The sequence below is a fragment of the Psammomys obesus genome, unplaced genomic scaffold (assembly GCF_907164565.1).
Source record: "Psammomys obesus unplaced genomic scaffold, mPsaObe1.curated_primary_1811, whole genome shotgun sequence".
NCBI classification, from domain to species: Eukaryota; Metazoa; Chordata; class Mammalia; order Rodentia; family Muridae; genus Psammomys; species Psammomys obesus.
In genome coordinates, this window is record NW_026596134.1 from 1,743,047 (window position 1) to 1,766,953 (window position 23,907).

General features: G+C 55.8%; 2 protein-coding genes across 9 annotated transcripts in view; both read right to left on the reverse strand.

Annotated features, from left to right (window-relative positions):
* Window positions 1-706: 706 nt before the first annotated feature.
* Window positions 707-7,639, reverse strand: Amn (amnion associated transmembrane protein). Its single transcript, XM_055593273.1, has 12 exons — window positions 7,551-7,639; window positions 6,865-6,983; window positions 6,742-6,786; window positions 2,800-2,887; window positions 2,395-2,612; window positions 2,144-2,281; window positions 1,895-2,003; window positions 1,729-1,811; window positions 1,476-1,623; window positions 1,232-1,406; window positions 1,058-1,151; window positions 707-975 (listed from the first exon to the last, which is right to left on the reverse strand). The coding sequence occupies exons 1-12, from the start codon at window positions 7,591-7,593 to the stop codon at window positions 814-816; spliced, it is 1,422 nt and encodes a 473-aa protein (XP_055449248.1). The 5' UTR covers window positions 7,594-7,639; the 3' UTR covers window positions 707-813.
* Window positions 7,640-11,075: 3,436 nt separating this feature from the next.
* Window positions 11,076-23,907, reverse strand: part of Traf3 (TNF receptor associated factor 3) — a 102,823-nt gene continuing 89,991 nt past the window's right edge. For all 8 annotated transcript variants that reach the window (XM_055592864.1, XM_055592863.1, XM_055592869.1 and 5 more), the window contains 3 exons: window positions 22,839-22,979; window positions 17,671-17,845; window positions 11,076-16,900 (listed from right to left, as the gene is read on the reverse strand). In XM_055592864.1, coding sequence (XP_055448839.1) covers window positions 16,329-16,900; window positions 17,671-17,845; window positions 22,839-22,979 — 888 coding nt within the window. In that variant the 3' untranslated portion in view covers window positions 11,076-16,328. The remainder of the gene's footprint in view (window positions 16,901-17,670; window positions 17,846-22,838; window positions 22,980-23,907) is intronic.

A 23,907-nucleotide genomic window follows, 5' to 3' on the forward strand; every position in this document is an offset into this window, starting at 1 on the left:
CTCCTCACCCACCCAGCCATCTCCCCAGCCACCCAACCATCTCCTCACCCACCCAGCCATCTCCTCAGCCACCCCATTGTCTAGTTTCTTTGCTTTTATTTACTGCAACACAGCCGAGGCTGTGCTCCATCATCCTGACCCCACCTGCACTCCAGCATCTCTGGGATTGTGGGTTTGCACCACCATGCCTGGCCACAGGGCTCTTTCCTAACACCCTGTCAGCTTAAGCTGGACAACCCGAGGTGGACCGAAGGCACACGCTTCCTGTCCACTGTGTGGCTACAAAGCAAACCCCTGCCCCTCGCCCCAGCAGCCACAAACAGGAATGAGTACTGAGGGAGAGGGGCCCTAGTCCAGTGAGACTGAACCTGGCAGATACCAGTTAAAGGTCACCAATTGCTTCCTTCTGACCAGGACAGCCCTGTCCCAGCTTCAACGGCCATTTCACTGCCAGGTTGAGGGAGTCAGAGCTCCTGAAACCCCGTTAATGCTGGAGACTGAGACAGGGAGCTGGCTGAGCTTAATGTCTCCTGAGGGTGTGTGGTGAGACACCCACCTCAAACCCAGACCCACGACTGAGTGGTAAAAGCAATGCTTGCCTGGGTCTGAGGACCTGTGCTCGGATCCCATTCACTGAAAGTAAAGCAAGGTTACAAATAGGACCAGCCACCCATCCGCTAGCAGGTCAAAACAAACCAACAACAAAAAAAAGCAACCCTTTATTGGACAAGGCCTGTCCTTGCCACCAGAAGAGAAGTCATGGTCTCTTAGGGCGAGGCCAGTGCCCAGGTGGGAGCCTGGTGCCCTCCCAGGTCAGGCCTCTGCCTCTGCCTCCCCAGCAAACAGTGGGTTAACGAAGTAGCTGAAGTTGGCATCGAAGTCCACCTTCTGGGCTGAGTCCAAGTCCACCTTCTGGGCTGAGTCCAAGTCCACCTTCTGGGCTGAGTCAGAGAGCTCCACAGTGGGCTGGGAGGGCTGCGGGGCGACAGGGTCAGGGTCCCAGCTTCTGGGAAGCCCCCCCTCCCCCGCCCGCCCAGGCTTCTCCCCTCCGTCTCACCTGCTGCTTGAAGACGATCACGTCGAAAATCGGGTTTCGGAAACCCAGCGGCAGCCCAGCCCAGGAGAGCTCAGCCTCCCCATGCCTTCTCCACCTGCGGGAGGCATGCGAGTGCGGTGAGGCCCGCCGGCCTGGCCAGCCCCTGGGGGGCCGCCCTCAGGAGGGGCCGCGTACCTGAGCCTCCCGCTGCGGTACAGCAGCAGCAGCGCCGCGCCCAGCAGCGCCAGCAACACCATGGCCGCCACGCCGCCCGCCAGCCCGGCACCCGACCGCTCCCCGTCCAGCGCGGAGCCTCCCGTGGGCCTGCCCGACAGCCGCAGGGTCGCAGACGAGACGCCCAGCACGCTGCCTGCAAGGAGACAGGCTCAGCGGGGGCCAGGCGGCCGGGCTCGGAGGGCGGAGGGCGGGAGGGGGCTACCTTGAGCCGCCGCGTCCTGAAGGAGCTCGTGGCCCAGCCGTCCCGCTGCGCCCGGCTCGGGCCCGGTCTCCACCAGCACCACCTGGATCTCGGTGTGGGCCTCGCGCAGCACCTTGGACACAGCCACCCGCAGCCCCTGGTACTGGGGCTGGGGAGGGGGAGGGTTGGCTCGGGCTCTGGCCCCCGGCCGAGGGGGGCGGTAGAGCCGGGGCTCAGCTGCCAACAGCTGGCCCCCGCCTCGCGGCCTCGTTACCTGCTTCAGGAACAGGTCCAGCAGCCGCGCTCGGTAGCGCTCCAGGTCAAACGTGGGGTCGTAGGTCAACGACACGACGGCTCCTGCGACGGGAGGACAGGTCAACGCCGCGGACCCCAGCGGGAGAGGCGAGCCCGGGGGGAGCGCGGGGGCGGGGGCCGCTCACCGCAGAGCTCGCAGCACTGTCCTTGAGGCAGCAGGGGGTCTCGGCAGGTGGCCGGGGGGCAGCGGCCGCCCAGGGGCTGCAGCAGGGCCGCGCAGATCCAGGGCAGCGTCTGGGAGGGGGCGCGGAGGTGAGTGCGGGAAAGCGCAGCGGGAGCCACGCCCCTCCGCGGAAGCCACGCCCCCGCGACGGCAGCCACGCCCCCGCGGCCGGGGACGGACCCCGCGTTGTCCCCGCGCCCCGCTCGCTCACCTCGGCCTGGCCGCAGACGCAGCCCGACGCGTCGGTGCAGGCCTCGGAGCCCACTCTCAGCGTGCCCGGCCCGTGGAAGCGCAGGCGGCCGTCGCGGGACGCCAGGAAGGCGGCCAGGTCCTCGTCGCGCGTGAACGTCTGCGGGTGGCGGCATCGGCGGCGGCCGGGCGAGCGGGGAGAGTCTTGAGTGCGCGGGGCGCCACGCGGACGCGCACGGCGCAGGGGACCCGAGCCCTCCCGCGTCTGCTCACCTGGCCCACGGCCGAGACGCTGCGGACGTGCACTGGGTTGGGGCCCGGGCCGAGCGCCACGCGGAAAGACCCGTCGCTCGGGAAGAGGACGTCGTCGTAGCTGCAGGGCACGCGCTCGGCGTCCACGGAGAAGAGGCCGCGCTCCTGGGTCACGGGGCTCCACAGGTGTGGGTCAAGCCAGGAGAAGCGGTCGGGGTTGCGGAAGAGCAGCGGGGCGTCTGTGGAGGGGCGCGCCAGCCCACGCCCCGCTGAGCCCGGCGCGGCCCGGAGCGCCGTTCCCGCGCCCTCCGCAGGGCACGCTCTCTGCAAGCCCCGCCCCTAAGCATGCCCTCCGCAAGCCCCGCCCCGCCCACCACTGACCACGCCCCCTCTAGCCACGCCCCGAGCCACGCCTGTCTCTCTCACCGGAGTTGCAAGCCGGGTCCGAGCCAAGCCCTGCAGCACTGAAGGCGGCTCCCGGGGCCAGGACGAACTCCCCGTCCAGCGGCAGGAGCTGCGGAAGGCGCGGGCTGAGGGGGCACGTGGTCCAGGCGCGCACTGCGACCAACGACAACCTCCCGGGCACCAGGGAGAGCCCGAGCTGCGTCCTTGGGGGGATCTAGGTGAGGTCAGGGCCCGGGAACCTTAACCTGGCTAAGGCTGACAGGAAGAGGAGCTCACCAGGGAAAGAAAAGGGAAGGTGTCCTCCACCGGGCCCAACGTGTGCCAGCTGCTCTGAGCCGGAGCCGAGACTAGAGGGTCACCTTAGGCCTAGGTGGCAAAGCCTGGTGCTAAGGAGCAGGACAGAGCTGAGACCCCGGGAACCCGTGGAACACTTGGGGCAAGAGGTGACATTCGCCAGCACCCGTCACTCTGGAGAAAGTGTAAGACAGGGTCTCCCAGGTCCTAGAAGCCGAGCTTCAAATGTTCAGACGCCACTGGGGAAGGGGCTTCAGTTTCGGGGGGAGGGATGCCGGAGAGAGCAGGGAACGCAAGAGTGGCTGTCGCTGGAGGCGTGGTTCCACCTCCTCACCGCCCGAACCCAGCTCTATGCTAGGAATATGCTGTGTGGGGAAGGGAAGGGTGACCCCTGACACACCATTTGTTTCCCGGGCCCCCAAGCCTCAGGACCCGCATCCCTCCATCCTTCTCCCAGAGCTGAGAAGACAGGGGCACGCGGGAGCTGCTCCTTGCGGGGCCATCAGGCATCACCTACAGCCCAGGCGCTTTCAAAGGCTCGCACTGGTGTCCCAGGCAGCTACACCCGCAGGTGGGGACAGCTGGGGACACGTGGCATACTGAAAGCAGAGCGGAACCTCAGCGCGGGAGGTGGCACAGCCGTGTGAACGGACGCACTCTCATGAAGAGCAGGGCTGGAGTAGATAGGGCTGGGGTGGACCTAGGCAGCGTTTGCCCCTCGCATCGCAGAGGAACAGAACTGAAGAGTTACGGAGAGTGTGGAAGTCACCCCGTTCGAGGACAGTCGTTAGCGGACGGAGAGAAACGGCAGGGCTGAGCTAGCTGGTGTTCAGTGGCGGGTGTGCACGCCCAGGCTCCACAGGAGTCCAGGAGCAGGTAGACATCCGAGTACTAAACGCGTGTGTGAGGGCTGGGGAAGGCTGAGGCGGAAACAGGAAACAGTAAGGCGCGCCCTCCAGACCGGAAACTGGGGAAACGGCAGCTGGTGTCTACCAGCAGAATCCACCCCACGGGAGCATGTGTGCAGCGTGTTTAATATCAAAGACAATAGTCTAGCCTCAGGAAGAACAGACAGGAAGCAAAGCACAGAGAGACAGTAGCTGTCTGGAGAGATGGCTCAGTGGATAGACCCTGCCTCGGCTTGCAGGAGGCCGGCGGCGTTTCCGCAGGGTGGCTCACAGCCTGTTGTCTGACGCCCTCTTCCGGCCTCTGGAGGTACTGCATGCACATCGTGTTGCCTGCAGGACGTTAGTCTCTTGGAGAATTAAAACAAGGTGGAACTGCAATCTCAGCCCATTAGGAAACAACACTGGGAGTTTCAACACCTTACTCAATTCTGAAAAAGCTGCTAGCTGTAGCCATGGAGTTTCTACAATGTGCTAGAGCTTATGTCTTCTGAACAGAGCCAACATGGCAGGCCCCCAGGAGGGAAATGTGACACGCTTTACAACATGACAAAGGTTCATATGTCCATGGGAGGAGTGAGCACGGCCAATAAGGAAAGGAAAAGAAGTAAGCAGACCTGAAAACAAGAGGGATGGCTGCCATTTTTTCATCTGAGAAGAACCAACGACTACAGAATGTAATTTTTAAGGGCCCCATTCATGATTGACACCAACTCTGGAGAGCACTTGGGGGTCAGTTCTTGTTACACACGGAGCACTTGTTACTCTGTTGCTGCTGTGTGTCCCCGGCTGGCCTGGAAGATGTATGTAGACCAGCGGCTCTCCACCTTCCTAACGCTGCGACGCTTTAACACAGTTCTCATGTGTTAAAAACAAAAACATTTTTGTTGCTACTTCATAACTGTAATTTTGGTTATGTTATAAATGAATGGTTATGAAGCGTGATATAGATATTTCTGAAGATAGAGTATTTGCTAAAACGGTTGCCATCAGCACTCTGGGAGGCAGAGGCAAGTGGATCTCTGTGAGTTCGAGACCAGCCTTGATAACAAAGAGAGTCCAGGATAGCCAAGGCTACACAGAGAAACCCTGTCTCAAAACAAAACAACAAAAGGTTGCAATCAGTGCAGACCAGGCTGACCTGAACTTAGGTCAGCGTGTCTCCGCCTCCCGAGTGCTGGTACAAAGGCGTGTTCCAACCATACCTGCTCTGCAGAGCGCATCTTAAGGCCATGGGAGAACGAAGCTGATGGAATGTTGGGAGACACAGCCCATGGCCTCTATGTGCAGCAACCAGAGCCGCATCAATAAATGGGGAGGGCGCGTGTTTCCTACCAACCAAGGCAGAGATGGAGACGGAAGGAGGCAGAAAACCCCCAGGGAGGTCCTCTCTGCCGGGGAGGAGCGTGTGAGGAGCTGGAGGGGACTCCGAGAAAGAGGTGACACTGCTCCCCAACGTGCCCGCGCCCCTGTATGTCAATAGACATCCCTAGGCAGCTCACACCGTGAGCCAGAATGCCGGAGAGGAGGGAGTGAGGAGGAGGGGAGGGGCTCGGAGCTGCTTGCTGAACACACAATCTTTAAGATTTTGTGTGGTAATAGAGACGGCCTCCAGGAGTCACTGCCTGTGAGGGTTTCACACGCACACACACTGACACATGACCACATCACTGTCCCTGAGGCTGGGGAAGGGGGCTTCGGACGGGTGGGGCCAACCTTGCTGTCGCCAGACAGGGACTGTCCTCTGCGTCAGCACACCTGTGAGCCCCAGCACATACCCAGCAAGGGCTGGATGTGGTTAAAACTTGGGTATCAAGCCTTGGCTGGCAGCTCACACCTGTAATCTTGGGGGCAAGGCAGGAAGATCATGAGTTCCAGGTCAGCCTCATCAACAGAATGAGTTCAAGGCCAGCCTGGGCTACTTGAGACCCTGACCCATAGAAAATATGATTTCTTGGTGGCAAGAAGATCTCTGAGATTGAAGCCAGCCTGGTCTATAAAAACAAATGCCAAGATAGCCAGGGCTACACAGAGAAACCCTATCTTAAAAAACCAAAAGAAAACAAAACAACACACACACACAAACCCATGGGTAACAAAATGGGGGTCTTATATTCTCATTGCTACGTAGTATTGTTCTTTTGGTTTGCTTTGGTGGGTGCGGCTGACAGCTCAGCGGCTAAGGGCACTGGCTGTTAATGGAGGACCTGGGTTTGAATCCCACCACCCACGTGGTGGCTCACAAACGTCTGTAACTCAGCTCCAAGAGGCCCCACGCCCCGAACACGTGGAGCACAGCTGTACCATGCAGACAAAACCCCCATTCACAGAAAACAAAACAAAAAACTCTTAACAAGACCAGAAACAAACCCCTCACTCTTATCTCCAGCCGCAGGGGTCGAGTAGGGTCGGCGGAGGCCGCCTTCAGCGCGCCGAAGCCTTGGCGTGCGCGCGGCGAGGCCGAGGCCTTGAACCTCTGGCTTCTAAGCCTCCGGCCAGCTGGTTCACCGGCTCTGCAGGCGGGTGGCTAACGCAGCCTCCCGAGCAGGGCAGGGCAGGCTGGCGTCCCAGAGGCCCCCTGCGGCGCAGGCTGGGGGAGGGGAGGGGGGAGGGGATGGCGCAGCGGAGCCGCGAGATCCCCACGCGCTCTCCGAGGTCCCTTCCCATCCAGAGGCCCCCGTGGCGGCGCACAGAGACCCGGGAAGGGGCTTTCAGCGACCCTGGGCCCGCCACTGGCCCCTGTGGCCACAGCCCCGAGCCTTACCATGTCCGAGATGGCGTGGCTGTCTCGAACCAGGACCGACACCATCTGCAGCAAGATGTGGCGTCAGGCGCGGGGCTGGCCGACCCCCGCGCCCCTCCGCCCCCCGAACCCCCAGCAAGGCACCTTGTCCGCCGGGAACCGGACCGCATCTCCCGCGCACGGGGTCCGGTTCTGACTCCAGTTGGAGGCAGTATCGAAGTGGGTGTCGGGGACCCAAAGTTTGTCCGCGGCCCGAGTCAGCGCTAGAGGAAGGGAGGCTGAGGTCGGCCTCCGGGACCACGTCCCGAGAAGCGCGCGGAGCTGCTCGCAGCCTTGCTGCGGATCGGGGACCCTGGCCCGGCGCCGCTCTCCCGCGCCCAGGGGCAGCCCCTGCGCGGACGCCGCTGCGGCCGTCTCCGGCGCACTCCTAGCCGATCTGCAGAGCCCACGCAAGCGTGCCCTCGCCCTCCCAGGGGACGCCACCCCCTGTTGACGGGACGCTGGCTGTCCGGGGTGGGGTCCGCAGGTTCGGGGGGGAACAGGCCGCAGGAGGGAGCTCTGGTGGGGCGCGCACAGGGAGCAGGGGGGAGCCCGGAGGCCGGAGCGGGCCGCCCTGTCCCAGCTGTGCGCAGAGGAGCCACGAGGGGCTCGACGGTCCACAGGGACAGGACTGCGGCTTCGCCACCTCCTGGGCATTGGGGGCCTCCCCCGCCCACGCCAGAGCACGGGGAGACTGAGGCAGGCCGCGAACGCCGCCTCCGTCATAGCCCACCCTCTCCCGAGACCGCGACCCTCGGCCCCCGGGTCCAGACCCGGGTGACGCGGCCTACCGCAGAGCTGCAGCCACAGAAGGACCTGGCCCCGGGCGCCCATCTCGCCGGCGAGGACGCCTCACGTCGCGGTGCGGACTTTGCTCTGAGGGCCCCACGTGACCGGGCGGGGCGAGGGGCAGGGGGCGCCCAGACGTTACTCATTGACCTCGGGACCCGCCCAGCTGTCTCCCGAGCCCCCCTCCGCGACCTCAGCATCCGCCCTTTAGGACCCAGGGCCCTGGGCGCCCAGTGAGAGGGTGTTGCCTGGCTTTGCCGTGGGGTGGGGTGGCCCACAGCCCTGCGCTCGGCCGTCTTGGCCCACCTTCTCCGGTTGTGTGGAGATGGGGGGGGCTGCGGCCGGGTGGACAGAGGACAGTGGGCTGAGACGCTGCCGGACGGACGGATGGCAGCTGGCGGGTAGACGGAGCTACCTGGGAAGGTTAGGGAGATGCTGGGAAGGGAGGGAAGGTTGCTTGAGGTAACAGGGAGTTCTGTGGGAGCAGGTGGAAATGGACGGTAGGTGAGGTTAGACCACTCGGCGGCGCAGGGAGGAGGATGGAGAGTGGGCGCACGGGGATGGTGAGAGGCCGCTGGGAAGGCTTCTCGCGGCCCAGAGGAGTTGTCTCTTGTGATGCAGCCCCGCCAGTCACAAGTCCCCGCAGGGCAGAAAGGGTGAGTGCGAGGGTGCCAGGAAGGAAGGTGGGAACCGCGGGCCGTGCCCACGGTAGGCAGGTGGCAGGCTATGCCGCCTCACCGAGGGAGCACCTCTGGCCGGGGCTGGGAAGTAAGGCAGGCAGCACGTGCGCTGATCGTGGGCAGCACAATCCCGGCCCCAGCCGCCACGCCCTCCCTGCCCTATGCCCAAACACACCTTTCTCCCCGAGGCCGCTGCCTCTGTCCGCTGTTTTGCCACCGCAGGGCTGTTGGTGCTGTGATGAGTTGTGCGGGTGATGGGTGGCGAACAGAGGTGCTGACGGAAGAGCTGCTCAGCTCGGGGCTCCCTGAGCCTCCTCCCTGGACGCCCCCACTCCCGTGCTGAGCTCAATCCTCCCCCTCCACGCTGGCTTCTCCCTCGCAGAGGGCATTTCTCCCACTAGGGGGCACTTGTTTTCACACCCAGGGTGGGCATAGACTGTGCAGGAAGCCAGCTCTGTCCACCCTTTACCCTGTACAGTTGCCTTCAAGGGGGCATCGCTGTTCAGGTTCAGCAGGGTAAGTGTTGAGAGGGTTGACTCTTGCCTCCAGCTAGGCCACGCATGAAGGAGACCCTCGGGGTCACATTCTTGAGAGGAAGCAATGTCACAGACTGAGCTCTGGCTCTCACTGCTGAGCCAGTTTGAGCCGTGGGACACAGGCACTAGTGGCCAGGTGGGTCACAGAGGCACACGGTGGCCACACGGGAAGGGCGGCGAGAGCGCCTGGGTGAAGAGGCTTCCTGTGAGAGGCAGCATGGAAGAACAGCAGCGAGGCTGAGCTCACAGTGGCAGGCCTGGGGCGGGCAGTATGTCTATAGAACGCCCTCCACAGCCCCCAGGCTCCCAGGCACACGTGGACACACACTTGTACACTGGTCAGGACTTCCCCAGGAAGTAGGAGAAATGCAGAACCCTAAAGGGTAACTAGGGGCACTCACAGTGTGGCTACCTCGGGTAAGGATGGGGCCAGGGGCTTGTCAAACTCTCAAAAGGGTACATAGGCAACCTTCCTGTGCCAGGGAAGCCATATGCCTCACTAGGCCACTGAAACAGTCCCCAAGAGGCTTCCCCACTGTGGCACTGTTCAAACTGTGCCAGGAAGACTATATCCCGCTGGTTTTATTCTCGGCCGCTGTAGCTTCTGGCCTACCCAGGGGTTGTGGGAACCTTGGAAGACAGTCCTGCAGTGCTGTGAGAGGGGGAAGCAAGGAACAGATGGACAAGGGTGTCTGCAGAAATAAAGAGCGGACACAGGAGGCTGGCGAGGGGCTAGACCACTGCCGCTGGGGCCAGCCTCGACGAGCTGGATAGGGTTGGGGCAAAGAGCACTTTGAGGTTCAAAGGCCGGGAGCAGCTGCCCGCCGTCTCAGCCTCTGGCAGGTGCTGGAGCCTGCTGCCCTTCCAAACGAGGTGGGACAGCTGCCTCTTCTCCCCCCCCCTCCCGTGGGCAGTGGGGAAGGGCCGTGGAGAGGCAGAGGCCCCAAGGAGTCCTGGGCTGAGAGATGCCATTAAGTTGGTCACTGATGTCTATCAGGATGAGGAGCCAGCCCTCTCCGTCCTTCCTTCACATGGCTAGCTCCTTTGCCCTGACACTGGACGGCCATAGCTATCTGGGTCCCGGGAAGCCTCAGCTGGAGGCCAGGCTTCCTGACTCCAGCCTGAACACTCTTTGTTCCTCCTTGGGTGGGTCCCTGCAGGGACAAAGGCTGCTTGACTAAGTTCATCCTACAGAGGAGCATCCTACGGAGGAGCGGCTCCAGTGACCTGGCCACCCACAGTGTGGTCGCAGGGCTGGGCAGCTCAGTGGCTGGGCCCCAGGTTCCACAGCGAGGGGCCACACAGGCGGAGCCTTCTGGAGCTCAGGGCCTGGTGTGCGCCACCTGGGGCTGCAGTACAACCGGGCACCCCGTGATCCAAGCACCACCGGGTAGAGGTGAAGGCTCCAGCTGTCCAAGGCCACCAGAGGGTTTATCCTACACAGGGACCTTGGGAACAGATGCTATCATGACCCCAGACAGAAACCTTCATGGGTGTCTGCATGCTGGTGATACCCCCACTCTAGAGGTCAGCACTCGGCCACTGCTGCCCTCAGCCTGGGCCCACTGGCCCTGTCAGCTCCCAGGAGTTCCCCAGGTCCCTCCATCCACGGCCCTGGCCAGGCTCACAGGCCTCTCCCCCTCATCCTCGGCTGTGGGCCACTAGCTTGCCCTCAGGGCTCTGCTTCGGGTGGCCCTCGAGCACTTAGGAAAGAACTCACAGTGACAGGGTTTGGACCAGCTCCAAATTCTTCAGGGTTTTCAAAATGAGGCGTGTGGGATTACATCACTCTACAGTCTATTTCCAAGCAAGGGGTAAGCCAGACCCCCCAGTCTAACGCCCCCTTTTGCAGTTCTAGTTACCTGGCAGCAACCTGCATACACGCAGTGGGCCCTGAGCGATCCCTGGCCCCAGGCGGCCATCCTCCACAGGACAGAGCGCATGGCCCCAGACAGCCCAGGGCCTGCCTTCCTCTCTAAGCCAGGCTCCCTTTTTAAGGCAGAACTTTTCAGAACTGGGTTCCCTGGCAGGGCACAGCTCGTATCTATTCTGGCTGCCATCTGTGTTCTGCTCTTCACCCTGAACCAAGCCACACATTGTGGTGAGCCTTAGGCAAGCCCTAGGGTGACATAAGCAAGCAGGCCTTGCTCAGAACCTTCTGCTATCTCGGGATGGTGGCAGCAAATCTTGGAATGAAAGGTGGCCCCTTCTAGCCACACTGTCCCCAGCAGCTGTCACCCAGCCACTTGGAGAACAGCTGGGGGCCCACCCTGAAGCCTCAGCAGCTTCGGGCTGCAATAAGAAAGCGGGACTCTTAAATCAGCTTTATTTTCCTCTAATAGACACTTTAGCATTGCAAAATTTTCATTCTACAGTCTTACAAACTTTTATTATTAGCAGCAGAACAAAACATCGCAAGACCTCAAAACACAAATAAATACCAAATGAAACCACACATAACACACGGTAAACAGAATACGAAACATCATAATGCTATCAGATGAGACGTGCTGCTAACTCCCGGTGACAGGATTATTGCTGCGCAATAACTCAGACTGTCTCAGTTTCTTAGAAGAGCAGAAAACACGGGACGTTAATCACTGGTCACAATCACTTGGACTGTCAAGATGGGGCCTCACAGCGAGCGGCCACTACAGACGGCAAGTGTCAAAACAGGCAGGTTAAAAACGCAGTCGAATGAGAGATTGGCCTTCTTTGGTCTTTGTTTTGGGTTAATAGAACTGAACACAAGAGGTGTGCCATCAGAGAGAAGAACACAACACTAGAACAGTCTGCAGCTGTCTGCACTGACCTCCATCAGTCAGAGCACCCACAGATTCTTAGGGAAATCCTTGGAAGGAAGGCCGGCTTTTGTGTTTTCCAATTAGGTCATTTATTTGCCTTTTGAAGGTTATCTTACTTGACTAAGGGGACTAAGGGTGTATGTCAGTCACCACTGACTACGGAGTGGCACAGTGACCCTGGACTTGTAACCTCCTTTCCACAGTGAACTCACAAGAAAGACTCTAGACGTGGTGTGGCTAGGGAAATGGATCACACACTCTGCTTGGCTACTGGGGCTGCTTAGCTGTATGGCTGGCCTTGGCGTGGGTCACTTGGCCTTGCCCACCTGCCTAGCAATGGTACCCAGGGAACCCTCCAAGTGGACAACAGGCTAGGGTATGTCCAGGCCTTTGGGTTGGGCTGCTGACTTCTTACAGTCCCTGCTAACCTGGCTCCCCGGTGCCACAGTGCCTGCGGCAGCCAGCGCCAGCTGGGGTGGGGCAGTTGACAAAATGGCTGGGTCACTCGCCAATTATCACCTCACCTCACCCAAGACCCTTGTGGGCACATACTATTTTGGAGAAAACAGCTGCTATGTATTTGCAAACGGAAGACAGACCATGACCTCAGTCTGGGAGGATCTGGGAGAGACAGACCCTTCCTTGTCACGTCACACTCAGACACAACGGCACGCCTGGAAACACACACTAGCTCTCCTGCAGTCTAGCCAGGAAAGGGCTGGGCTGAAAGTGAAAGATGTACCATAGGCTCCACCCAGCCCTTCTCCGACACTGTTACTATCAAGCAGTGGGGATGTATGGGAGGGTAGGGACTGACCCACCCTGTCACCTGTCAGGTGGGAAATGTCGTGGCCAAGGACAAAGCGCAGTCCCTGCAATGCTTGGCAGTGTGCAGGGGGAAGGTGGAGGCAAGGGTGGTACTATTGGCACTGGCTCTCCCCACTCTCCTCTTGGGCTGGCAGGAGTGGTCCAACCCAGGACACTGTCACTTGGTGTGCCCAGACAGCCTCCTCTCTGCTGGACGCTGCTCACTAGCTGCCAGGCTGCCATGGGTGGCTGCTGCCATACAGGTAGCTCAGTTACAGCGGCATCACTCACATCAGGCCCAAGGCAGCAGGCACACGGTCCCGACTCCAGCTGGGACTCCGGCGGACCGAGGGGTATAGGAAAGCGGCTAGCTATCCACAGGGGACTGTGTCTGAGCGTGGCCAGGTTCTCAGGAGGCTGGCCACAGATGGCGGTGGTGGTCTGAAGGCCCTGCTGGAGGCTGCCTGGGGAACACAGCCACAGCGCTGCTGGCCACAGCTCCCCGGAGTCCCAGTCCTTGGAACAAATGGAGATAGAGCAGAGAAAGGAAGGAGGGTGTGGTGGCCATAAGCGGGACACCTCCCTCAGCTGATGGCTGTGCTGGCTGACTGTTGTGCTGTCTTAGGGACATGTTGCCATCTGTCACAGGCTACTCCAGGAAGGGGAGACAGATGTGGACCGAGATGCTGACCCTTTCAACAACCCATCGCTCTTCTGAATGCTGGGCCTGGGCTCTACAGAAACTGATAGCAGGGTGGGCTGGGGTGTGGGCACTGCTCTCCTGTGCGAGACCAGCACGCACGCTTGTTCACTTTTCATCCAGCCCTGTCTTACCTGCAGCCTAGCATGCTACATGCCCTAGGTTGGGTCTGTCTATCCCCAAGGGATACAGGAGCCGCTGTCAGGAGGTTACCTTCCTCTCCCTGACCAATGGAGGTGCAAAGCCCTCATTCCCAGTCTGGTCCCGGGTGGTTACCGACACAGGCTTTCGGCTACTCACAAAAGCCTTTGGGCCAGGCCTCAGGACACACTGCCACGTGGTGGCCTGCATCCTCCCAGGGGCTTTGAGCAGGCATGATCACTGCCCCCAGGCAAGCAGGAGTTGTGTCCAATTTCCTCACGGAGGTCATGGAACAAATGGCCCCTTTAAAAGATGAGCAAGTGACACCTTTGCACAGCCAGGCACACACCTGCACGACCACCCTGTGTTTCTTGTGGCCAGGACCCTGTGAAATGGTGAGGGCTGGCTGCCAGAATCGGCAACAGGGCCTCAACTATGCTGAGACCACAGCCCAACACTGGCCCAGGTGGTGAGCACCAAAGGGGCGCCAAGGAATGCTGCGACAGAGCAGAGCGAGGCCCACCAGGGGATGCACCTCAGCACGTCCTTCACAAGTTAAGACAGGGCACAGAGGTACGAGCTTGCCCACTATTCTACTGTTACTGAACAATGCAATAGACACACTACAGGAAGCTGTGACATGCCAGGCCCTCATCCCAGGGGACAAAGCTACTCAGTTTACTCACACCCTGCAGGCACCGGGTGAGGCCAGGAGGGCCCACTCACATAGGAAGGAGCCGTGGAAAGTCTCACCAGCAGGGAGGGAGTGCCTGAGGACACCTCAGGGTCACCCTCATACCAGGCTCTGAAACTGAAGACAGGCATGCTTTCTGTCAGCAGGATGCTGTTGGCTATGCCTATTGGTACTGCACTGACTTCTTCAGAGGGGGGAGGGGGCCTGCAGGGGTGCCCCTGACACCTGGCCATGGAAAAGCTACCCAGGGCCAGCTAGGGAGTGCCGGGGTGGGGGGGTGTCTTTGGGGGAAGAACTCTCGGGATAGCCTGCAAGAAGAAGAGGTACCCTTGAAAGGACGGAGGCTCTGCAGTCTTACGAGCAGAACCAAAGCCACCAACTTACCCCAAAGCGGTCCCAGCAGAGTGGGGAGAGGAGGAGCAGGTGAAGACCCAAATGTTTCAGGCATGAAGGGCAGGGCGAGGGCTCGAAACCAGGAGGTCGCTCATGGAAGCGTGGGGACAGGTGTGCAAGAGGAGGGCACTTCCAGCAGGCACTGGGGCGAAGGCACACCCAGGACAGATGGCAGCACCAGAGATAAGGTGGGCCACCGGCACCAACCCAGCTGTCCCCGCGCGACCATGAGAGCCCAGAGGCAGGCAGTCTGAAGCGCGGGCCCAGCTGGCCAATTGTGGGCGCGCCTTTTGGGCAAGTGGCACAGATGCGGTGGTTCGCACACATTGGTTTTGCCTAAGAAGCACCTGTCGCGTGTAGCACCCATCAGTGTAAGAGCACCATGAAGCGTGGTGCATAGCAAAAGGGGCACCGGGGCAGGGCTCCAGGCTTCTAATCACAGTTGGACCATCGAGAGAGACGTAAACAGTGAGCTGGGAGTGCCGTCTGGACAGGACAGGCTGGGGCACCAGCTGGCCACCTTCCAACAGGGAGGCCAGGGCTGCTGCCGCCAGCCTGAGCAGGGCCCAGACCAGTGGTCTCGGGAATGCTTGGGGCAGAGGGCTTCTCCTTCATGCTGTGGGGGACTTCAGGGCCCTTGTGGAGACCTGGAAGGGTGTGGCTTCTGCTCACACCTCCCTCCCTTGGGGTGGAACTGAGCTGCTCTTGGGGGCCTAGAGTTGGACTCTGAATATTTAGCAGCAGAGGCTTCAGAAGCCACCAACGGAGGCCTGGCTTCCCCAGGCAGGTTCAGAATTGTCTGAGGGCCCTGGGAGAGACAAAGATCTGGCGGTGGAGAGAGAGAGATCTGGTTAAACTATCACTTTCTGAATCATGGTGATGAAACCCAGGGACAAGAAGCAGCATGTCACATCTAAGGCACATGTACCGTATGCCACCATCTCTGAGCGCAGATGTTGCTTTCGGAGATCATCAGCCGAATGCAGCAGTATGAAGGATGAGAGACGCTTGCTGGGGCCTCCTGCAGCACAGGTCACCTGCCTATCCCCGGACACTGGACACTGGAGACCAAGGCTGGTGCTGTCAGCAACACAGAGCTTGTCTAAACATGGGGCAGAATTTTAAAAACCTACAGGATTTTGTTTAGAACTCCAAAGTTCAACTAATGCCCTATTTTAGGGTGAAAACAATTTAAATCTGAAATGATGCACAGCATCCATGAGCATTGTCCTCTCATAGTCATTGTGAAGTAGTGTCACTAACTACGACAGATATTGAAGGGTTACATTTCTAACGAGAAATAACAACAGGTTGGATATTCTCTTTCCTATCACAAGTGATAACCAGTGTTTGATATTTTACATTTTCTTCCAAGAAGTATCAGTCTATCAACGTTTTAAAACAAAATGTTTGCAGTAACAATTATTTGTAGAACTTTAAATTAAAAATGACTTCTGAATTTTGAGACCTTATGCCTACTCAGGGTCTTCTGACAAACAAATTATTAAAACAGAGACCAGATGAGGCCTTAAAAATAGACAATATACTATATTTGAAACAAGATTGCACTCTTGAATTTTAGGATGAATATATCAGAATTGTATTATTATTTCATAAGTTCTCCTTTTAAATTAACATGCTGACACATCCAGCTACCTCCATGTGTTTTCTTTTTTGGTGTTCAAGTTAAGGAAGAAAAATCATGTTTCTTTTTAGCATATATGTTTCCACCTTAATTAACTAGATCTTTAAAAATGAAAATGAAAACCTTCTCTGACAGCAATATTTATCTTGTTGAAGGATAAATAATTCTTCAGAGTGAGTGTGGCTAGTCTATTAGGAAATCTGTTGGGGTCTGTTTTCACATGTGGCTCCTCCTGCCAGCCACGCCTCCTCCTCCTCCTCCTCCGGCTGCTTCCCCTGTTCCACAAGGTCCTTTCTGAGGGCGAAGACCTTCGTGAAGACAGACCGGTTCAACCCCCCAGAGGAGTTACCTTCTGCTGAATCCGCCTCCCTGGCTTCTTGTCAGGGGTCAGGCAGATCAGAAGTATCCACTATGACTTTAATAAAAATTGTATCATCTTTAATGTACGTCCCGTTCTCTAGAACAGTCTGGGCAACAAACACTGGGCAGCCAGAAGCGATGTTCATCTCTCCAGTGGGCTTCTTGAAGCTGCTGCTGTTGGGATCAGGCTTGAATGCATCTCCCAGATGGCGTCTGGAGGACCCCTGATCCATCAGCATGAGTGTCACTTTCTGCTTGAACGGCCACGGCAACAGAGCATCGTATTCCCCACGCATAATGACAAAGAAGAGCGACAGGTGTGTCCCTTTCCCCATTCCGTCCCCATTCAGGTAGACCCTGGCACACATCTTGTAGCCAAAATAACCTGTGTAGAAAGGCTGGCTGTAGAGAGACAGGGTCTTCCCCATGACAGCCTCCTGCTTCCGGCGCTTGTAGTCACGGATCTTCCAGATCAGCACACCGTTATAGCTGGCAGTCTCGAGGACCTGGAACCGCAGGTCCATGTCCGCCAAGCGGATGTCATGAACGCTCAGCATCTGGTCATGCCGGCTCAGCTGGGACTCCAGCAAGCCTGCCACAGGCAAGAAAACATTGGGCAATCGATACATGCAAACATCCAAGAGGCACATGTGCACCAGCGTCTGGAACAGCAGCCCACAGACGCCACTGCGACTGCAGAAGGTGACAGGTACAGAACGGACAAGCTGTGGGGCATCTGCATTGCATCCTCCCTCCCCTCGGGCAGCCACAGTGTGCCACCTGTCAGGCTACAGCTGTTAGAGCCTGGCTGCCTATCTGTCCATGTTCCCCTGCCCCATGGCCCTGGCCTCCCGACACTAGACCCTGAGTCTAAGCTGTGTCCTATTCCATTGGAACCACACGCCTTCCATCTGCTTAATCCAACCATGGAGCACAGTAATCCACCCTTACTCCTTAATCCTTCCATGGAAACCACCCCTGTGCTCATTCAGGCTCAACGCTATAGGCACACATCTGCTCACAATGTCAGAAATGCCTGGGCAATGCTGGGCTGCCCGCTGCCCATCTGGTCTGGCCCTCTCCCTGGGCCCTCAGATGTGTCAGTGGGCCCTGACACCCCTGTGCCCTGCAGTTCACAGGTAGTCCAGCCTCTCTGGGGGTTCTGCACCCTGCCATGCTGGGCCTCATGTGGAGGGACAACTCTAAGTGAAAAACTGTCCCTACTGGAGGGCTCTCAGCATACACTGCCTGTGCCTGAAGAAACTGCTGTGAGGCAGCATGTGCTGTGCCGGATATAGCATTTCCACAGGTCCCAGTGCTGTGGCACGTGACTGGGAGCCGCCTCAGACCCAGTGCCCTCACCTGTGTTTCGGGCCGCCTGCCCTGCACTTTTGTCCACGCTCTCCAGCTCAGTCACACGGTTTTGGAGGGACTCCACGCTGCTCTTCATGCTGTCGGCTTCCTCCCAGTTCTGCCGGAACGGACGGATCTCCTTGTCCAGTTCTTTCAGTTTCTCTGCTTGGCTGTCTATTACTCGCTTCCAGACCAAAGGGGTTAAGGATAAAAGCCCGTCAGAACTCCGAGTATGCTGTGCTGTCATCCCGAAATACAAGCTGGAGCCATCAACCCCTGTGCACCCACTGAGACCCACCGGCCTCCTGGGAGTCTCTGGGGATAAGAACTTGTGCAGAACACAGGGTGAAGCTGGAAGCAGTCAGATCATGACCTGCCTCATGCAAAAGACCTCAGAAAGGTGTCATCATATCAGGCCCGCAGGGCTTGCACCAAGTCATCAGGAGGACTGGCGACCAAATGAAAGGGGCATTATCCAACACCACAGGTGAGCACATGGCCAGAGTAGCTCTCCCTCTTCCTGCTCTGACTCTACCCAGCCTCCCCACCTTAGGCCATTTCTGGGATAGCAAATTGCCTGTCTGTCACATGCCTGCATCCATGCATCGTGTCAATACCATCAGCTCTCCTTTCAGAGCTCACACTCACAGGTGTAATCTTCCTGTCTTCCTTAGAAATAGCTCACCAGACTGCCATAAGCCTCGCACCTTGTCCCACGTGTTCTCTGCTACATGGCCACAGGTACAGAGGAGAAGGGACTGAGGTCAAAGCCTCCCCCAGTTAGTGAAGATTCTCAGGGCACAAGACCCCTATGCCTTATCAATCAAGGTTTAGGATAATGGAGTCACATCATCACAATGACATGGCACTGTCTGCCTATCCTGCTGCCTGGCTCAGGGAAACAAAGAGTTCCCTCCATCCTGCCTCTAGCAGAGACCCAAAGCATTAGTGGCCAGAGAAGGCTTGCTGTGGGGCCTCAAGCCTAGGAAGAGCTAATGGGGCTGGCCCATGAGAGTAGGTTCTGCACTCAGGGGCACCAGGACGTTATGTCCTGACACACTGCCTGTCAACAGCAAGGCCCAATTTTGCACTGCCTTAATTTAAATAACTCAGAAAACCTTTCTATAGGAACATACCACTGGCACTTGTGATGGGAGCAGAGACTTGTGCTCCGGGTGGGTGTTTAAGGGCTGTGTGTGTTCCTGTGACAATAATGGGGAGTCTCGTGCTCCAGCTTGTCTGTCTCCCTATGATGGAGCCAAGGACCTGAACATTTTCCACTCATGCAGAGAACCTACAGTAGAGTCTCTCTGAAGCTGCTGGTCACGCAGGGTGCTCAGGGGGCAGCCCCAGGGACAGCCTACCATCTTCACTTCTTCTTTTGGAAATCTATATTTGAAATTCTGGGTTTCGCACCTTTGTTGGCTGCAACCAACCAGGAAGGACAAATAAGGCAGGTCTGGGTGTTCTCACTATAGGGTAAAGGGTTAATGTGAGTTGCTTTTTCCAAGAACCTGATATTGAAGAAGAATGAGAAGGGACCAAGGAGAGGGCTCAGTATGTGTGAGAACACTTGCTGTGCAAACATGAGGACACACACTCAAATCTCTAGCATTCACGTAAAAGGCTGGAGATGGCTGTATGTAGGCCTGTAAATACAACTTTGTAGAGACAGGAGGCTTACTGGGACTTTCTGGTCACCAGCTTAGATTCCATTTGGTGAGAGACCCTGTCTCAAAGGAATAAGGTAGAGTGACAGACCAGGACACTTAACTTCTTCCACCCTCTGGGCTTACGTTTGTACATATATTTGTATGTATTACGCCAGCATTGATAATGTATTCAGTCTTCAAAAAACCTGCTATGTAGATGTCTCTCTATTTTATATTTAGTTGTGAGCCTAGCCTTTAATGACTGAGCCATCTTTCCAGCCCTATGTCTCTTTATGTTAAATTAGAATGTATAAGCAGGGAAATATTTGCTCTACAAGAACTGTTTTCTAGGGGTCAATTGTATTGACTCTAAGGACACAGCTTTGGTGTCCTTGAATGAACTTCCCCCATAAAGCAAGCTGTTATGGGTATTGGTAAGAAGGAAAAGCCTGACCATGGTATAAGAGATGATGTTTGGTTACTCAGAGGACCGCAGAGGAAGCCCTGAGTTGCTCCTCCCCAGCAACTAGTGACCACATAGGAGAGGAGGAGACCACTGCACTGCCTATAAAGTAGCCTCACACTTGTTAGCCAATGCAGAGACAAGGGCGCACATTCTGTGTGTGGGCCCATGCTCTACACAAGGGGCTCCCAAACAACCTAGAAGCTGCATCCTGGCAAGGGACTTCAGACAGACCTTTTTCCAGACAAACCTTTACTTGCATAAACAACACAGCTTCAAAGCAGAATACCAGTCAGTGTCAAGCCTTCTCTGTGAACAGCAAATGACTTAATGCTTGAAGTGCCTTGGTGAACACTCAGCCACTTCAGTGTTTCTATAAATGTACAGCCTAAGTGCAGGTGCGGAGTTTAATTACGAGTTCAGGAGCTGGGAAGCATCAGTCTCATACTGAATAAATAACCCCAACTCAAGGCCTGTTTCTTAGGACTCAGATGACCAGCTGTATGCACTTCAACTTCAGGGCTGCAATAACTGTCCTTTGCTATCCCTTGTCATCTTCAGATCACTAGGCCCTAGTCATACATGTGCAGTGAGAGCATGATGGTATTCCATGTGGAGTATGGAAACGTGTGGCCTGTGGCTGCTCATCTGAGCCCTACTGCCTGGCTCCCTGGTTCATTCAGCAATCGGCAGCAGCAAGTGGAGATACATTCATGACTCAGCTGGCTTGTTTTTCTTTTTTGAGTCAGGAATCACACTATGCTGGTTCAGATCCTCCCACCTTATCCTTTCAAGAAGCTGAGACTGCAGACGTGCTACTGAACCCGACTGTCTCTTCCTTCAGAGTGTATGAGTGTATGAGTGGGTGTCCCACCGCGCACAGGCAGGAGTTGATTTTCTCATCCTACCATGGTTCTGGGGACAAGCACCTTTACCCACTGAGCCACTTCACAGCATTCTTTCTCTTTTCTTTCTAATATCCCTTAAAGTGTTCTAGATGGAACCCAGGGCCCTGGGCACGCTAGGCAAGCACAGTATCACTGAGCTGTACACTGAGCCCATTTTAGTTGTATTTTGAGACAGGACATCACTAAATTACACGGGTTTGCCTTGGACTACAATTTATTTATCCAGGCTATAATTTATTATAAATGATTTATTTTTACTTTATTTGCATTAGGCTTTTGCCTATATGTATGTCTGTATGATGACATTGGATCCTCTGGAACTGGAATTACAGACAGTTGTGAGCTGCCATATGGGTGTTATGAATTGAACCCAGGTCCTCTGGAAGAGCAGTCAGTGCTCTCAACTGCTGAGCCATCTCTTCAGAGCGCCTAGGCTACCGTTTTGACACAAAAGAATTGGTTTGCTGGGCCTGGTGGTAAAGCTCTATAATCTCAGCTTTTTTGTTTGTTTTGTTTTTCTGAGACAGGATTTTCTGTTTTGGTTTGGTTGTCCTGGAACTCACTCTGTAGGCTAGGCTGGCCTCAAATTCACAGAAACCCACCTGCTTCTGCCTCCTACATGCTGGGATTAAGGGCATGTACCACTTACACCTGGCTTTGTAATCCCAGCTACTGAAGAGACCAAGGAAAGGGGATCACGGGTTCAAGGCCAGCCTGAGCTACGAAGTGTGTTAAAGGCCAGCTTAGGCAACTTAATGAGACACTGTCTCAAAATAAAAGTAAATAGGATAGAGTTTAGCCTGTCTAAGGACTTGGTTTCAATCCTAGTACGGGAGTGTGGGTGTCAAAACCCAAACAAACATATTTTCTTTTTTTAGTGTGTATGTGTATGCAGATGTATTTGTAAGAGTACAAGTGCCAGAAGTTGACCTGGGAGTCTCCCTTGATTGCTTTCCACTTTATTCTTTTCAGAAGGGTCTCTCAACTTACCCCAGAGCTCACCGACACGGTTAATCTAGGTAGCCAGATCTGTCTGGAGATGTCACCTTTGCCTTCACAGCGCTGAGATTACAGGCAGCCTGCCATGCCCACCCAGCGCCTACATGGATCCTGAAGATCTGAACTAGACTTTGTGTGACAAGTACTTAACCCATGACCCATCTCCCTAGCCCCAAATATGGTCTGTTTTACTCATAGAGATCCTCCTGCCTCTGTTTCCCAAGTGCTAGGATCAAAGGCATGTGCTACCTCACTCAGCTGTTCTTTAAAATTCTATTAAGAAACAACCCTTCAGGCTGGCAAGGGGGCTCAGCAGGTTCAAGTGGCACAAAGCTTGCTGCTAAAGTCTCCAGAACTCACATGCTGGCAAGAGAACTGGCCTCTGACGACTCTACTTCCACATGCACACTGTGGCACATGTGAATATTGCCCGCCCAAACAAACAGATGTAAAAATACTAGAAAACAAACAACACTTCCTGAGCCAGCAAAGTGCACATAAAGATATCTCAATTCTACTTCCTTTAACGCCCTCAACACCACATGCATGCAGTGCCCACAGAGGCCAGCAGAGGGCAATAGAGTCCCCAGACATGAGTTACAGACTGCTGTGAGTCACCTATGTGGTTCTGGGAACCAAACCTCAGTCCTCTGCAAGCGCAGCAAGTGCTCTTAGTCACAGAAATAGCTCTCTGTCCTGAAGTTTATATATTTGTTGTTTTGGTGATATCTCTGGATTATCAGGGTGAAATAAAGTTGGACATGTGTGTGTAGAAACTCAGAATGGAGCATTTGGCTTGATTCACTTTAGGAAGTGAAACTTGGCACACAGTACTAATGAGCAACGTGTCTTTTATCAATATATAGTAAAAAAACAGACTTTAATCTCTTCTTTTCTGCAGTGGTGGTGATGAAACCTGGGGTCATGCACAAACTAGATAAATGCACGACCACTGAGCTACACCCCATCCAAAACAGCTAAGTTAAAAACAGGTCTTTAAGCTTTACTTTGTTCCAGGTGGCTTGAAGACCGGGGTTTAGGGTCAGCTTCCTGGGCAGAGCCATGCTGACCCAAGTTGTCCCTGAACGTTGGAGTAAGCCAGAGAAGAGGAGCTCAGAGAGTCACTCCCTACATGTAGCGGGGCAGGCTGCTCACCTGCAGGTGAAGGATTTTGGATTCATTGTTTCGAAGCATTTCCTTTTGTCTCTCGATTTCAATTTCAAAGCTACATATCTGATTATGCAAACTTTGTATGCTCTTGTTTTTTTCAACACTTTCATTCTGCAGCAAGGAAACCTGCGAAAGAAAGTCTTTAATTAATTTAACAAAAAGTGATTTGGTGTGATGACAGCAATTAAACGTTCATAAAAAGGGGAACTGTGGAGTTAGCAGGGGCCTGTAAGAGCCCAACTGCTGTCTCTCCTCACCCCAGGGAGGGAGGTCTGGGGCAGGGTCAACTGAGAATCAGAAGAAGGGGCTTGCTTATAAAGTACTCACTGAAAACAAATCTTTTAGAGGTGTAGCTTCCAAATTTTGGCCAGGACACATAGTAGGAAACATTTTAATATTTTATCCAGCTTGTACAAGCATTCTGTATATACCTGAAAATGGGCCTCATAGAATCTTACCTGCTCTAAAAACACAATGTATTTGATATTTTGTTTTATTTTTTTCCATCTGCTATAGATACTGTCTGTTTTCACAACTGGAACCTGAGAGCCGAAGCCAGAAGCAAAGGGAAAGGCAGTGGCACTGGGGAGACACTGCCACAAACACACGAAGATTCGGTTAAAGAACTGTTTCTAAGATATTCTGTGCAAAATGGTGGCCACTATTAGCTGTGTGCTGAGCACCCAACTGCGGAGAACAGACCTGAAACACTCACACCATAAAAAAAGAAAACAGTGAAGTAATGTTTGGGCCTATCAACTAGTTTGTTTTAATCATTTCCTAATATATGCACGCCCAAACATCACACTGTCAATTTTTGAAAAGCCAATCACAGCCCAATGAATGTACTCTCAAACCCTGCAGTGGCTCCGCCCAGGCGTGCTACCTCCCCAAGCACAAGGAGGACTGGCTGACTGAGGTTACACAGGAGCCTTACCTCACCCTTGGGCCAGCACACCATCTCCTCAGAAAGAGACTGAGCTCACACCCGAAGAGATCCTGACACAGAAACTCAGTAAAGTTACTCAGGTATGGTGGTGCACACCTTTAATTC

What these genes read in the sequence shown, in the direction of transcription:
- Amn (XM_055593273.1), bottom strand. Translation starts at nt 7,593, where the DNA reads ATGGGCGCCCGGGGCCAGGTCCTTCTGTGGCTGCAGCTCTGCG. An exon ending in TCTGTGGCTGCAGCTCTGCG is followed by an intron (nt 6,984 to 7,550) that starts GTAGGCCGCGTC and finishes CCCTTCCTCTAG; the next exon opens with CGCTGACTCGGGCCGCGGAC. An exon ending in TGATCGTCTTCAAGCAGCAG is followed by an intron (nt 976 to 1,057) that starts GTGAGACGGAGG and finishes GTCGCCCCGCAG; the next exon opens with CCCTCCCAGCCCACTGTGGA.